The sequence below is a fragment of the Pithys albifrons genome, chromosome 25 (assembly GCF_047495875.1).
Source record: "Pithys albifrons albifrons isolate INPA30051 chromosome 25, PitAlb_v1, whole genome shotgun sequence".
NCBI classification, from domain to species: Eukaryota; Metazoa; Chordata; class Aves; order Passeriformes; family Thamnophilidae; genus Pithys; species Pithys albifrons.
In genome coordinates, this window is record NC_092482.1 from 624528 (window position 1) to 640360 (window position 15833).

Here is a 15833-nt window from a genome sequence, read left to right on the forward strand (position 1 = left end):
CAACTTGCTGCAATAAGGAGTTGCTAAGAAGTATTTTGAGCAAACATGGACATTTTTTTGAAGTTTCTCAGTGCCGCTGCTCCTGGCAGGTGCTGCCAGCACTGACGCTTTGATGGTGTGTTCCAGCACCCGCCTGATGTCCCCGAGCTTGTAATGACTGCAGGGGCTGGGGATTTAGCAAATTGCTTTTTTTTGCCTTTCCTGAGCGGGATGTTGGAACGAGTGGGCTGGCTGCTCCCACTCTCCGCCAGAGTGATTATATTAGCATGGCCTGGGTAGGAGTGGCGGAAATTACAATGAAATACTAGAGGTAGGAAATAAAAATCTAATTAAAAAATAATGACAGATATGTGTCATCTTCCAAACCCTGATCATCAACAGCCTGGCTGTGGGGCAGCCATGGTGGGGAATGACACACTTCAGCCGACAGTGCAGACCTGATGGAGCTCTGCGTGGGGAATAAGGCTGGGAGCAGAGAGCAGGTGGAGGGAGGCAAAGGGCTTTGGCCTCTATGAAATTTCAGAGCAGGAATGTGTGAGTGAATTGGGGTTTGAAATCCCTCATGAACCCCCAGAACTGTTCCCCTGCAGTGTGAGTGGATGGCCCCCCCAAAAATGGAGCAATTCCCCTTTCCCCACTTCCTGAGTGAAGCTTGGACTGCTGGAGCCCACGTGGTTTCACTGTTGGGGGATACTGGGGACAACTGTGGCACCATCACACGCAGTGGTTTGGGTGTCAGCGTGGTGGTCGGTGTGCATCGCTCCAGAAGGTCTGGGATGGCACTGCTGAGAGGGAATGGCCACCAGCCTGGACCTGCCACCAACCTGTTGGGTGGCCCTGGCCATGTCACTTATCCTCTCTGAGCCTGTCTGTCTCCTCGTGGCTCTTCGTGGCTCTCTGGGGCCTCAGTGCCAGCCCAACCCCGGCTGTGTGAGGGAGGCACCTGCCTTCAGGTGTTTCAATAATAGAAATCATTAATTTTCACTGCTAATGGAAGAAATGCTGCACTGTGAAAAATGTGCGTTGGCTTGGAGGCAATTCAAAAGCCTGGTGGAGATGGGAGCCCCTAATTTGTTCCAAATTGGTTATTTCACTGGAATGGTGAGAAAGCATCAATCTGAGGAGCTTTTCTCCCTTTTCATTTCTGTCAGCCACTCCCTGGCTGTAATGAATTGGACTTGGCTGTAATTTTTACAATTTAAACAGTGCCCAGAATAAAGACTGAACTGATCCAGGGCTCTGCTGCCTCTCTGAGTTCTCAGACTATCGGGAGGACCCTGACCTCTCCCTCATCACCCAGGGAGGGATGGGCAGGGCTGTGGGCAGTGGAGCCCAGGCCAGAGTTCAATGTTTGCCACCTCCTTTTCAGTGCCTCCAGGTCAGGATAAACCCAGTTCCCTCCTGAGCCGTTTGGTACCTGTGGCAGAGGTCGGGGAGGTCTTGGATGGGCTGCACCAGCCCCAGCAGCAGTGCTGGCTGGGGCACTGGGGACACTAAGCTGGCTGAGGTCTCTGCTGGGGGAGGCATCACTAAATGCTGATGTTTCAAATCATTACCTGGCAGATGGGGAGAGCTGGGAATTAAAATCCAAAGGGAATTGGACTCGATATTTGTAAACGGGGGGAGGAAAAGAGGCAAGACCCATGTCCAGTTTTGCTCCTCAGCAACTGTGTTTGACATCAGTGGTGTGGGGTGATGCTCCCTGTGGCTCTTGGGGAGTGGAAAGCAGCCAAGCTGCCTCCCAAGGACCAGGTGCATGTAATAGAGGGAGCCTTGGGAGGGAGATCATCCTGTCCCTGCTTCTGCTCCTTGACAAAAGGGCTTTGCCCTTCTCAGCTGCTGCTCAGAGGAGCCTCAGCCTGGAGCTGGGGTCACCGGCAGGGAGAGATGAGCATGACCCCCCTCCCCTGCCCAGTAATCCTGTTGTGGCCATGTCCACAGTTTGCAGGGATGTCATTTGAGTTTATTTCAAGGCTTGTTCCCTGCCAGCTGCAGTCACGCAGCTGAAGGTTGTGACAAGGCTGTGCAGGGGAAGGAGGCACGAGGCAGCATCTTGCAAGCTGATGGTGGCTGGGAGGTGGGTGGGTTCCCCATGTCACCAGCTCAGGGGGCTTCTTCAGCAGCACCCCATGGTTCCCACTTCATGGCCCACTACCCACCGAGACTCCTTCACAAGGACCTGAGCGTGCTGGAGCCAGACTCTTGTGTCCACAGCAGTGCTGGAAGGGTCCCCCCAACAGGGAAGGAACAGCCCCTTGAGCACCCTGAGTTGTGTGAGAGAGCTGGGACACAGCAGGAAAATACTGGGATCCCCCAGCGTGTGCCCCATCCCCTGCCCTGCGTTGGGAGCACCTTCTCTTGCCCGTGTCTCTGCAGATCCTGCAGGAGCTCTCCTTGCCAGATCTGCCTGTCCAGGCACCAGCTCGGGGGCTGCAGGAGTATTTTTAATTTGGCTGAGCTGACACGGTGCCGGGTGCTCCCTCCCACACGAGCCAGCGGCTCCTCACAGCCTCCCCCTGCACCGCACGCGGCAGGGATTGAACTGAGCTGTCACCACCTTCGGGTGCGAGGGATGTGGCCGGGCCCCTCCCGTCTGTCCTCCAGTTCATCTCGGGGGGTGTCACAGCCAGGGGTTTGGGCACAGAGGGGGAGCAGGGACCTGGAGGGTGCTGGGGCTGTTTCCCCCTGTGATGGCCGGGGGGAAGCTGGTGGAGCTGGGCACCACGGAATGGGTGGGCAGCAGAACTGGGGGCTGTGCAGGGAGGGGCTCCCGGGGGTCAGCAGCTTTGGGAACACCAGCACCTCTGCTTCCCTGCGGGAAGAGCGTGCGTCATTCCCCAGAGCCTGACTGGCTTAGAGCAGGGATGGAAACAAAAATCTCATAAATATCTTTGGACTCGGGGATTTAAAATCTTTTGGGGTAATATGGCTGAATTTGGTCTCTTCTGTTCAGCTTCTTAGAGATGCAGTAGAAACGCGTGGGGAACCCAGCCATAGATGTGGGGCTGGAGTGCTGGCAGGGGTGTCAGGGACTAGCCTGGAGCATCCCAGTCGGAGCCACGTGCATGGGGTCTGCTCCAGCCCCTGGAGGCGTGGGACTTCAGTGGAAACAGAGGCTCAGATGGAAACTGTGGCTCATGGCTGTGACTGCCCTCATGCCATGCAGATGATGGATGTGCTGGTGCAACGGGGCACCTGCCTGCCCAGCTCCTTGGGCATGGCACAGCAGGGAAAAATAGCAGTGATTGGCTCGAGCCAAGGCGGCGGCTGCGCGGGGGTAAACAGGAGTGTCTCCATTTCAGTTCCTTGAGGAAGGACGTCTGACATCTGGCAGGGATGCAAGGCCAGGGTGCTCGGCAGGGTCAGGGACATCCTGCAAACACTGCCCAAAAGCCACGTTAACGCTGGAGCCTTCCAGCAGAAATGAGCATGCAGGGCAGAAGGGATCAGTGAGTTCAGCCATGCCCCTGGCACAGAGCAGACAGAGCAAGCACATTCCCGACTGGAATCCACCGGTCCTGCCAGTGGATCCCAGTACAGGGGCTCGGTGGGGTGCCCATGGGAAGTGGGGTTGGCCCCAGCCACTGTTTCCTTGGGACTGCCGACCTTTGCAGTCTCGCTCCGGCTGCTGGGAGCCAGGGCATGGGACCGGGGGATGCAGCAGGCTCCTGCCTAAAAACTCATTAAAAAGGCTCAATCCTCTTTTCTCCTGACATTAGCACAAGAATAAATCGGGCATGTTTTCACCCTGGGAGCCGGCTCTGGTTTCACCAGCTCCTGCTCTCATTAACCCTGGGCTAAGGTGGCCGGGCAGGAATGTCCCCAGAGCAGGAAGAACCTCTCGCCCAGGGAGACGTGGAGGAGCCTGAACAGAGGAATTCACCGCGGGCTGCCAGACCCCCCTGGTGTGGAGCCAGTCGGAGCCAGGTACAATGCAGCCCCTAATCCAGGCACATTCCGGTGGGCCACATCCCTTCTCATAGCCTGACTCCGCGGGAGGAGCTGGGGTGGGATCACCCTTCAGCTCCCAGGCGCAGGGTCTGTGCTGGGGAACGAGGAGCTTCCCATCAGGGTCCCGCAGGACACTGGCGTCCTTTGGGATTTCAGTCCTCAGGAGCCTCGTTTGGGGGAAAGGTGGCACAAAATCCTGTTTCTGAGGAAAGTTGAGTGGCTCTAAATTTCACCTGCATTTAGTTCTAAAAGAAAGTGTGTTGGGGATAAGGAGGTGCGCTTCAGACCCAGCCATGCAGCTGCGGACCAGGAGCACAGGTAAACAGGAACATCGTCTGGTGTTCCCTGAAGGGTTCGCACCTGGATCCTGCCGGAGCTCCGTGTCCGGGGACTCTGCCCGCAGCTGCCCGTGTGTGGGGCACTCGCATCCTGGCGCTGCCCAAGCCCGGGGCCTCCCGTCCTGGCTGGATGCAGCCGCTCCCGCAGCTCCCCCCGCTGCCGTGCGGGATCCCGGAGGGTTACTGGGCACCCAGTGCCCACCTGGTGGGGAAGGCGCCCCCGGCCCCACTGCTGCGCGCCCCGGCCCCGCCGCGGCCCCGCGGGCTGCCCGTGCCCGCCGCCGCTAGTGGCCACTGCCGTGGGTGCCGGAGCATCCATCCCTCCCTCCATCCATCCCTCCGCCAGCCGTCGGTCCCGCAGCAAGATGGCTGCGCCGGTGCGCCCGTGAGCGCCGCAGGCTTTGTGCTCCGGGGCCGGGGGCTGCGGGCCGGGGGTGCCGCCGCTGCCGCCGCCGCCGCCTCCTGAACACCTCGCTGCTTTTTGGTTGATTTTTGGCTTTGCGTTGCTGTGCTGGGTTTGGGGTTTTTTTAATTTGGTGTCTTCCCCCCCCCCCCCCCCCAACCCCCGCCGCCACTATTTAAAAGCCCAAATTTGGGAAGTTTGCTCCCCCCCGCCCCGCACACCCCCCAGAGCTCATGGCAGCCTTTTCACGGTACGTATGTAGGGGCGGGTGAGCGCGCTGGGCATGCAGGGCTGGGCACTGGGCTGGGCGCTGGGGCTGCTCCGCTCGCCCTCACCAGGGGGAATGCACCGGGGACGAGGGGCAGGGCAGCAGCTTGGCCTCTCTCAGGTAAATCCTGGTGCTGCCCAAACTTCCCGACGCGGAGAGAAGCGGGCTGGTGTGGGGACTGGAGTGTCACCCCATCCCGAGCTGCTGCCGATCGCCCCAGGATGCGCATTGCTGCCCTTCCCACTGGGCAGCACCAGTGAGGGGTACTGGGCTGCTGCCAGGACTGGCTGTGGGGCACCACGGGTGCTGCGGGAAGGGGTGCTGCATGCCCTGCGCCGTCCCGAGCTCGTCCTGGCCCCATGAGCTCCCCACACTAATTGCTGCCTTTTATTTTTTTTATTCTTTCCAAGGCAGCAGTTTTTGCTGGAGCGAGTGCTGGGGCAGGGACTGTGCTGGATAGTTTGGGAGTGAATGGGGTCAATGACAGGGAGAGAGCAGAGGAATCCACCCCCTGGGGCTGTGCACTGCCCCAGTGCAGCCAGGGCAGCCGAGCTCAGTGCCCACCTGGCACTGGGATGGGGCTGGTTGCCCCAGGGCCACCCTCCAGCATGGTCCAGAGCACCATGCAGGGAGCCCCAGATCCCTGGGAGTGGGTGTGCACAACACTGGGAGTTGGGATCTGCTCTTATGCCTGAATTGTGAGGGTTCCCCCTGCCCCCTGAGGGCTGTGGTAAGGGCTCTGGTTTGGGAGGTTTGTTCTTCAGAAAAACCCCAAGTTCCCCATGGGTTTCTGAGCAAGTCACATGGACTGATGGTATTCCCCGGCTTTGCTGCTGCTCAGTGTTTGTGTTCTTTCTGTTTTCCTCTGAGTTTTGGTTCTACCCCTTACCCACCCTGTGCTGGGTTCTGCCTCTGCCTCTTCCCACCACCTTTATCAAGGCTCAGTTTGGATTTGCAGTCCAGTTCATAGAAAATGTGAGAATTGAACTGAGTGGGGCTGAAGTGTAGGGCAGGGGTCAGGTGAATGCTTAAACCCTCCAGCTCCTGGTTTGGTTACCATGATGTGTAAGTCTTTGCAGCCTAGAGCTCAGGAGACGTTTGGGAGCTTGGCCTGGAACAGCTCCAGTGAATCACTCCCTGGGAGGGACTCTGGACTGGCACTGACTGTACAGAGCGTGGCTCTGCTGTGGTGGGACCTGCCATGGCTTCAGCAATTCCCTGGGGTAGAGACAAGGCTGGCAGGACTGAGAGCACACGAGTGTCACCCTTGTTCAGATCCAGAGCCCTGGCACTCACCGCTGTCTGCTCCTCCAGGGCTGAGCACTCCCTTTTGGACTCTGAGCCTTCCTCACCTTCCCAGCACCAGCACAGGGGGAGGGGCTGCTCTGGGGGGAAAGTGTGTGGGTTTCCCTGTGGTGGTGGGGACTGTCTGTGTGTGCCCCAGTCCCACCAGTGATAATGAGAGCTGCTGGTGATGCTGGCACTCACTGGGATCCCCCCACGTGGTGCTGGGGCTGTCTCACAGCCAGGCCTGTCCTGAGCACTACTGTTCCTGCTGCTGTCACTGTGCCACTGTTGCTGTGCCACCACAGCCCTTTGCTGAGCCCCAGCTGAGGTTTGCAGGGCCCTAATCCCTTTCCCTTGTGTCTCTTTCATCTCCAGTCGGACCAGGAGAGTGGTAATAGACCTTCTTACTAAATTAGATGTGCAGGCTGCTCCTCAAGGCATGTTGCAGTTGAACTGTAGTGTTTGATTTCCCAGCCACAGCAGTATGGTGCCTCCAGGGAAAAAGCCAGCTGGAGAAACTTCCAATTCCAATAAAAAGTGTAAACGCTATTTCAATGAGCACTGGAAAGAAGAATTTACCTGGCTGGAATTTGACTATGAGAGGAAACTCATGTTTTGCATAGAGTGTCGGCAGGCACTGGTGAGGAACAAGCACGGTAAGGCAGAGAACGCCTTCACCGTGGGCACGGACAACTTCCAGCGCCACGCGCTGCTGCGGCACGTGACGTCCGGCGCGCACCGCCAGGCGCTGGCCGTGAACCGCGAGCAGCTGCCCTGTGAGCCCCACGGCCACCCCGAGCTGCGCCCGCTCATCAAGGTGGAGGTGAACCCAGCCAAGGTGGCTGTCCTCACCACTGTCTACTGGATGGCCAAGGAGGAGATCCCGGATGAGAAGTGCTTCTCCCTGCTCAACTTCCAGAAGTTCAACCTGTGCCAGGCGCTGCTGGCCTCGGAGCACAGCGAGTACTACCACCCTGGCAGCGTAAGGGAGATGCAGGTGTGTATGTGGGGCTGGGGTCCTGCACGTGTGTGAGGCTGCACCGGGGCCGGGCAGTGCCAGGTGGGTGCCTGTGCCCACCAGCTGCTCCCTGGGCCTGCCGGGCTGCTTGTGGGATTGAAAGCCCAGGAGTTCAGTTAAGCACAAGAGCACTGTGGATTTTTCCTCTTTTGCCCTAAACTGAGTGCTCAGAAAGATCAAGTAGCCAGAGAGTTTAGAAAGGATTTTCTGAGTTTTACAAATGCTTCATGCCTGCTAAAATCAAATTAAATTTTTAGTGAGTCTTGGCTGTTTGCCAGACTCTTCAGCTCTCTGCAGAGCCTTATTTTGCTGCAGATAGACTAAACCCACTAATTAGGTTTTCCAGCCTGTGGTGATCCTTACAGCACTCACACACAGAGGAAGTTTTCCCTTCAAACTGGGGCATTTGCCTGAAATGGGGGAAAATGAGTAAAGAAGGAAAAGACACTGCAGAGTTTTGCTGTTGCTCCTGCCCGTGCTGGGCCAGTGAAACACCGATAAAGCTGCTGGAGTTGAACTGAGCAGGCGAGTTCCTGGTGTCCTGCCTCATGGCTGGCACTGGTGGCAGCTTGGGATTGGGGTGTTGGGGTCTGGCACCTTGGCACTGCTGGTGGTGTTGAGTCCTGCTGTAGCTGTGGGGCTCTGACCCCCAGCTCAGGGCAGGGAGCCCCAAGCTCTTGGCAGCTTCACATGGTGCTTGGGCCACTGAAAAGGAGCGGGAGGAGACAGGGTGTTATAGAGAAAAGGAAAGTGATTTCCATCTTGTGTTTCCAGCTTGTGTAAGGGCTTTTTCCTGGCTTGGCCCTCGTGCCGCTGCGGGAGCCTGGCCGCTTGCGATGTGCCAGGGGCTTCCCATCTCCTGCTGCCTCTGCACCTCATTTGTGTTTCTCTTTCCCTCCCTGCGCCCCTCCTTCACCCTGCCCAGGCAGCCATCGCCAAAGTCCTGCACAATGAGGACAGGCACAGGATCAAAGCCTCGCCGTTTGTTGGGCTGGTGGTGGACGAGATGGTGGATGTGCTGAAGCACCGCAGCCTTGCCGTGTTCACCACAACCGTCTCCCCCTGCAATGGGCAGACCTCCACTGCCTTCCTGGGCAGCTTCGAGCTGCCCGCCGGGGAGGCCTCCACCGTGGCAGGCAAGGTGGGGGAGGTGATGCGCTCCTTTGGCATCCCCGCCATGAAGCTCACCTGGCTCAGTGCCCACAGCGCCTCGCTGGTGGCCGAGCAGCTGAGCGGGGTGGGGACCGCGCTGACATCGCTCTACCCACTCCTCACCGAGATGCACTGCCTGTCCCACGGCAGTTCCCTGCTGCCATCTGAGACCGTCGGCACCATTGAGTACCTCCAGAAGTACGAGACCACTGTGGATGCCTTGTACAGGCTCTACTCCAGTGGCCGTGGGGCAAGCGATGGCCTGCAGGAGCTGCGGAGTGTCCTGGACCTTTGTGAGATAGATCTTGGGGGCCCCAAAGCTGTCCACTGGACTTCTATCTTCCCAGCCATAGAAGCCATTGACTGCTCGTGGCCCACACTGGTGTTGCTCCTGGAGAGTGAGGCAGAGCACTCACCTGTGGCCTGTGGCCTCTGCGAAGAGCTCAAGAAGTTCCAGTTTGTGGCCTTCACCAAGATCCTCCTGGATGTCCTCCCCGTCTTCCAAAAGCTCAGTCGCTTCTTCCAGATTGAGGACTTTGACCTCTCCATCCTGAAGCCCATTGTCTCAGCCATGGCCTCCACACTACAGACCCAGCAGAGCACCAGTGGGCAGAACCTCCAGGAGCTCCTCAGCGAAATGAAGGAGTACCCACAGGATGGGCGGGATGGCGAGAGCCGCCTCTGCTACAAGGGGATCGAGCTGGTCAACTGCTCCCAAATGCACCTGAAGCACTTTGAGCAGCTGAAGGAGACCTACCTGGAAAGCGTGAGGTGCAACCTGCTGGACAGGTTCCCCAGCAGCATCCTGGAGGCCGTCAGCTCCTTCTCAGCCATCTTCAATCCCAAGTGCTACCCCCAGTCTCTGGAGGACATCGGCAGCTACGGGGTCAGTGAGCTGAATTTCCTGCTGCAGACGTACTCGCGGGTGGTGGTGAGCGAGAGGGCCCTGAGTGACTTCCCCCTCTTCAAGCGCATCGTCTTCAGCCTCAGCCAGCTCTCCTTCAAGGACCTCTGTGTCAAGCTGGTCTACAGCAACTCTGAGATGCACGAGCTCTTCCCAGACTTTGCCGTCCTGGCGGCCATTGCTCTGGCTTTGCCATTGGGCTCAGTCCTTGCCGAGAAGATCAGCCGGGGCCGGGAGCTGCTGAAGCACAGCCGGTCATGCCAAGGGAGGGACGAGGGGCTCTCTGACCGCATGAAGATTGTCATTGATGGGCCAGCTATCAGTGAGTTCGACTTTGCACTGGCCATCGAGTACTATGAGAGCATGAGGGAGTCTGAGTTCATCATGGCTCAGGTGAAGTGAGCATGGCCAGTGAGGGTGATCCTTCAGGTGGGAGCCAGGGCCTGTAAACAGTGCCCAGCACCAGCGTGGTGCGACTTTTCCACATTGCTGGTCACAGCGGGGCCAGGCGGCTGTGGTGGATGGTGACCTGCTCTGTGCTGGGAAGAGGAAACAGGATCCTTTGCAAAGCCATGCTGGTCCTGTGACCACCTCTCCCTCATCCCCCAGGTATCTGAATCGCCCAGAATTCAAAATCCTGGGGCCACCTGAGACCACAAATTGCAAAGATTTTTCTCCAACAGTTGGTCATTATTTTGTTTTAGGGAGATGAAGGCAAATCCTCTCTTGAGCTCAAATGTCACATTGCCTTTGCACAAAGATACCCAGCAGCTTTTGCTTAATACTCTGCAAAAATATTGGATTTCTGTTGTTCTGGAGCCTCGAGAGCGAATGCAGAAAAGGCAGCACATCCTCCCAGCCCTGAGTCAACCCCGACATGCCTGGCGGTGTCGTGTTGGTGTTCCTTGTGCACAGCACAAAGTATTTTTAGCAGTGGCATCAAGTCATGATCATTTCAAGAGCAAGAGATTTAGGGAATGATACTGTAATGACCGAGGAAATATAACTTCAAGTGCATCATTGTGTACATATGTGTATGTGTGTATATATAAATATACATATATAAATATATATATTAAAAATGTCTATCTTAATTTTCCTAGTGTTTAAAGTTTATAGCTAAAGGGACTTCTTTTGCAAGGACAGAATAAATTATGACTGGGGTCCAAAAATAATCAGTAGTGAATTCCTGGTCTTTCCAAAATGTCCTCACATCCCAGCTTTCCCTTTGCACCCTGAGCTCTTGGCAACCTGCAGCCCAAGGGAAAGTCCTTCGACACCTGTTCTTGGGACAATCTGGAGATGTTCAGCCTGTACTCCTCCTCTGAAGTGTTACTGCCTTTATCCTGAGGTGAGCAGAGCTGTCGGTGCCTGTAGTGGGTGGGAGCTCAGCCCCCTTTGCCCTCGGGTCTGGGGGTGCTGGTGTGGTGGCCCAGCAGGGCCGGGGTGCTGCATGGCATGTTCCAGTATGACAGGGCTCTGCTGGTTTTGACTTGGAGGGCTGTTTCCTTCGGATCTGACTGATTCTAATCAGCAGTAAATCCAGTGCAGCAGCCAAAAGCATCACCTCGGTTGAATCCTGAGTGCTGGGTGTTTTGCTGGTGCTGCTGAAAGCTGGAAACAGGAGGATGTAGCAGATGTACCCCACAGTCTGATTGCTCTGGGAGTCCAAAATGTTGCAGTCTGTTTGTAACTGGTCTGGATCCCAGAGGTGCCTGGGCCACACTGGTGCTGCTGTCGTGGTCCAGAGTTGTGACTGGGTGTTTCTCCTCTTCTCTGGCTGTCAGCCTTTGGCACTGGGGAGCACATGTATAATTCCCAGGGGAGCCTCCTGGAAAGAGCTGAAGTGAGTTCAGCCCATGCTTGGTCAGACAGAAAACCTTTAAAGCCCTGAGTAAGGATTTGGAGACACCACCAAAATGTGCTGAGAACACCTCCCAGGCGGGAGGGAGCCAGGCTGCCTCTGTGTGAATAAACAGCTCCATCTCCATCTGGTCTGGGCAGACTCTGCGCCAGATGCTCTCTGAGGCAGCAGCGTCTGTGGAGATGGGTCCTGGGCAGACTCGTGCTGGTATGAGGTCCTGCAGCATTGGTCTTGCTGCCTTCAGAGGCAGCTCTGGGAGGTTCATACACATGGGGTGTCAGAGCACAACAGTTGCTCTGCTCTGTCTCACAGAGACCAGGACAAAACCTGCTCCCAGTGTGTGTTCAGTGGCTGTACTGAGTGAAGGGCTGGGGAACAGGCACAATCGGGTGGGTTTGGTTAAATGTAGGGCTGAAACACGCCTTTAAATTCCAAGGGACCCCTCTGAGAGTCTCTTGTCTGTGGGACAGGAACTGGGCTGAGCTCCAGCCAGAGGATGTGCAGGATCCCATGGCTCTGGCTGAGGATGTGCAGCACCATAGCAGTGACATGGGCTTTGGCATCTCTTGGGCAGATCTGGATGCTACCTGTGAAACTGGAGGGCACAGAGACCCCTTCCCAGGCTGCAGCAGGTGCTTGTGCTGAGAACACAGGGCTCCTGCACTCCCCTCCTTGCACCAGCCCCTTGGAATGCTCCGTGGAGCTGGAGGACACCCTGTCCTGGCAGGACCCATGGTGCTGGAGCAACAGCATTTGCTGTGGTGGGGAGTCTCCTCTTCCAAAATGGGGGAAGACACAGAGCTGATGCTGTGGCAGAGGACACCCAGCTCCAGAGCTGCAGGATGAGTGTTTGTGGGTGCCATCCACCAGTACAGCCCAGCCCACCACTGGCCATGCTCGTCACCTTGGGTAAGGTCGTGTCATTCTATACAAACCTGGGGCCCTGCCACTCTCCCCAAAGCAAATCCCCTTAATTGAGTGTCTAATTAATACCTAAAAATACTGCCCTCAGCTGCTGCTGGAATCTGCCCTGCAGCAAAGGTAAGGCAGGATCTGCAGTGCTGCAGCTCCATAACCTTGGGAAGGTGTCCGAGGAGCATCATGTGGGTGTTCCAGCAGGTGCTGTGACATTCTGGGCAGCTTTGCTGGCACCAGGGCAGTTTCAGCCCTTTCCCTGCTTCCAGAGGTCTTGTCTGCTTCAGGGACAAAGCTGGGGGGACAGGTCCTGGGCCTTCAAATGATCTCACTGGGATTTCTGGGCTGTCTCCAACCTCTTGGTTATCACAGTCCAGAAATATGTTTAACCCACGAATCTGAGCACGAGGATGGGCTGAAGAGGTTTGTGTATCTTGTCTGTGCTGTTGTGGGCAGCAGCCACTGTGGGTGGTGACTGTCTGTGGCACTCTGTGTCCCCTCAGCATCCCCCCTGTGCCTGCCCAGTGCAGGAGCTGCTCCCCAGGGAGTGAACCCCAGGGCTACAGTGTTGGCTGAGTTGCAACACCCCTTTATGCAGTTACTGATACTGGGGAAGGAGGTGATCGGCCCCACTCTTGTTCTTCCCAGATATGTATGTCTATATGTAAATATATTTTGTGGTTTTAAGGCCAGTGCAAGTCAGTGGAAACCACACTGACAGAGATGAGTGGGACCCCTCGAGATCAGCCCCAAATGCCTTCAGTGCTGCTCTGGCTTGGGCTGTGTGTACTGGAGGGTCCTGGGGCAGCTCCCACGGCGCTGGCCCGGCAGTCTCCGGTGATTTGATGCAGAAACTGTTTCATGCCTCAGAAGGTTAATCATGCACCGCTCACCCAGTCCTGCTCCCTCCCCATCGCTGCTGCTCTAATGTTATTTATTTATTTTTAAGCAGTTTCACAGATTTCCCTTCTGGGTGACTCTGGAATTAACTCGATCAGTGCATGCCCGATGAAGCAAACTGTAATTCCTGCCCTGAGTCAGGCCCGGCTCGGGGTGGCTCTGGCTGTGGCACAGCCACTGCGTGTGCTCGCCCAGAAAGAGGTCGTTTGTGCCCGTGGGGCTGGCGGCAGCACTGGCTGCTCACATCCAGGGGATCTCTCAAACTTGAATTTCAGATTCATGTCTCGGCTCCTGCACCAGCCGGGGTTGGCACCGGGTGGGTACAGAGCAGAGAGAAGCAGCACCAGCCTGGGGTCCTTGTGCTGCACAGCCAGTGGTGGGGTGCGGGGGATGCAGGAGGCTCAGACTCGGTGCTGTCACAAAGAGGTGCTGGTGGTGATGGCTCCGGGTCTGTGTTCCTGCTGTGGAAGCAGCAGCCCCCTGGACACCCTCCCACGAGGCGTGTTCTCTGCTCTGCGGGGCAGTGAGATGGGGTCATGCTGTGCTGTGGCAGGGACCTTGCCATGTCTTGAGGAAAAAGAACCCAAAAATCAAAAAACCAAAGGACATTTGCCCTGTTCTTGCTGCAGGTGAAGGGACTGGGCTTTGGGTGGGCTGGAGGGGACGTGAAGCCCTGTGGGATGTGAATGGGCTCTTCTGGCTCACAGCGCTCTGAAACCATTTCTTATTTATTGTGTTTGATTAATAATTTTTTTTATTTTAGCTTTTCTCCCTCCCCTCTCCAGAGCTGGGCCAGGACCCCTTCTGCCTCTCAGAGGATGCTTTCCTGTGCTTATCATTTGTGATGAGCCTGAGTGGAAACCTGGGATGGGGAGCAGGCTGGAGACAGATCCCTCTGCTTGATCTTCCCTCCCTCCTTCCTTTCATCCCACGGGTGTTTTCTGTTCAGACAGAACGTTATTAATAACTCCAGGCTGTTCCTAAATGGCACTCTGGAGCGCGTGGTGTGTGTGCGGGTGATGGGGAGCAGCAGCAGCTCAGCCTCTGCCCCTGGTCGGGGCTGCTTCCCTGGGGAAGGCTTTGATACCTTTCAGAAGGTTCAGAGCAAGCTCCTGCACGTGTCCACACTCTGACACAGAGGTGGCTGCATTCAGTTTCATGCTGGGGAGCTGGTTTTGAGCCCAAAGGGCAAAGGGGTGCCCAGGGCAACCCTGGGCTGAGACCTTTCACTGAGGAGAGACCATAGCACACAGCAGATGTGCCCACATGCTGTGTCTCACATGCCTTGTACTGCCACTGCAAGCAGGGACCTCTAATGCTAATGCTGTTTTTCCCTTTGCCTGCCCAGGTCCCTCTGGACACAGCAGCCCCCTCTTAGCATCATTGCCCATCCCTGGCCGGCCCCTTCACCCGCCCTTGGACATCAAGCACTTTCTGACCTTCAGACTCAACGGGACGTCACCGCTCAACCTCTTCCCCAACTTCAACACGGTGAGTTCCTGGAGGTGGGTGGGCACTGGCTGTTGGACTCCTCACTTCCCCTGCAGCAGTTCCTCCTTTACATGGCTCTGCTCCTCGAACCCCACCAGGTAGCTTCTTGTTTAATTCCTGGGGTCTTTGGCTGCTGGACAGCAGTTCAACATGCCTGCCCTGCCCTTAGCTCGGAGTGGTTCCTACCCAGCCAGCACCTGTCAGTACCAGAATTAAAACATGGTTCATTTTAACCAAGATCTATTGGATTTTGCCCCTGGAATCAATAGTAACAAAGTAGCTCTGGAGAGCAGTTCATTAGTTAAAAAATAAATAAGGAAAAAAGAAAGAGAGAGAAGGTGTAAGAGATATGAGAAGTGTGGCTGGTGCTGTGGGTGTCGGGGATCGGGGTGATGAGAGGCTGCTCCCACGCTGGGTGTTCCATTAGACAGCTAAACCACATGGATGTGGCCAAAGACAAATGGCAGTGTGGGGTGTGAGAAGGTGTTTTCCTCATGCTGTGCTGCTCCCCTAGGCTGATCCCAGTGCCATAGGTGTCTGTATCCCTCGGGAGCTGCTCAGCATTACTGTGGAGCAGGTTCTGCTTCAGGAAGGGCAGTGGGCCCCGGGGCTGCTCTCCCTCTCCCCTGCTGAGGCAGGGCTGGCATTTAGGGGTTCAGAAAATGCCCATGGTTTTCCCTTCTAAGCATGGAAATGGGACTTTCTCGAGCCCCCTTCCTGCTCACCAGCCTTTTATGAGTGGCTTTGAGCTTAAACCCACTTGGAAGGTGCAAATTATCACTGAGTTCTTCAAAGATAGCGCAAGAATTAAGCACAGGTTTCCTCTTGCTGTTGAATGGGATTCAGGCATCTGAGTCCTTTAAGCTCTTTTGAAGCCCCAGCTCAGCCTCTCCCCAGGCTAATGAGCAGGAACATGGGACAAGGAGGGGTTTTGATGCTGTTATGGTTCCTGCTCTTTGTCTGGGCTCTTTTTTTAGTCACTGGAGTCAGGCGTCAACTTGACCCTGCGCCTGCTGTTCACTCCTCTTGGCTCCTGCCTGCCTCTGCCTTGGCACATGTTTACCCTGGTTTGGTGCTTTAAAAAAAGTAGCAATGTGGAAAATGGATCTGGTACTTGCTGGAGCCACACAGTGTCGCATGGCTGCTGTGCTCTGTGGGGCTCCTGCTGTGGAGGACGGGTCGGACACGGATGGGGATGCCAGGGGAGGCTGCCCTGGATGTCTGGGCACCTGGGGTGAACTGCTCCAAGCTCAGACCTGAGCCTGGCGTGGGCTGTTGGCCGAGTAGAGCCAGGGCTGATGATCTGGAACACTCTGCACTCAGAGCAGGTCACAGGGCTCCC

The 15833-nt window shown here is 56.4% G+C and overlaps 2 protein-coding genes across 4 annotated transcripts in view; both read left to right on the plus strand.

The window, feature by feature from the left end:
- The window catches only part of ZNF385C (zinc finger protein 385C), a 55091-nt gene that overhangs the window by 28827 nt on the left and 10431 nt on the right, over window positions 1–15833 (plus strand). For all 3 annotated transcript variants that reach the window (XM_071577200.1, XM_071577201.1, XM_071577202.1), the window contains one exon: window positions 14349–14491. In XM_071577200.1, the coding sequence (XP_071433301.1) occupies window positions 14349–14491 (143 nt within the window). The remainder of the gene's footprint in view (window positions 1–14348; window positions 14492–15833) is intronic.
- Window positions 4859–10398, plus strand: C25H17orf113 (chromosome 25 C17orf113 homolog). The gene is made up of 3 exons (XM_071577195.1): window positions 4859–4942; window positions 6623–7244; window positions 8191–10398. Exons 2-3 carry the CDS (start codon window positions 6732–6734, stop codon window positions 9721–9723), a joined length of 2046 nt encoding a protein of 681 aa, XP_071433296.1. The 5' UTR covers window positions 4859–4942; window positions 6623–6731; the 3' UTR covers window positions 9724–10398.

Bases quoted from the DNA above. Each gene is read 5' to 3' on its own strand.
- C25H17orf113 (XM_071577195.1), top strand. From the start codon at position 6,732: ATGGTGCCTCCAGGGAAAAAGCCAGCTGGAGAAACTTCCAATTCCAAT. The intron at 7,245-8,190 runs GTGTGTATGTGG...CACCCTGCCCAG, and splicing joins GCAGCGTAAGGGAGATGCAG to GCAGCCATCGCCAAAGTCCT.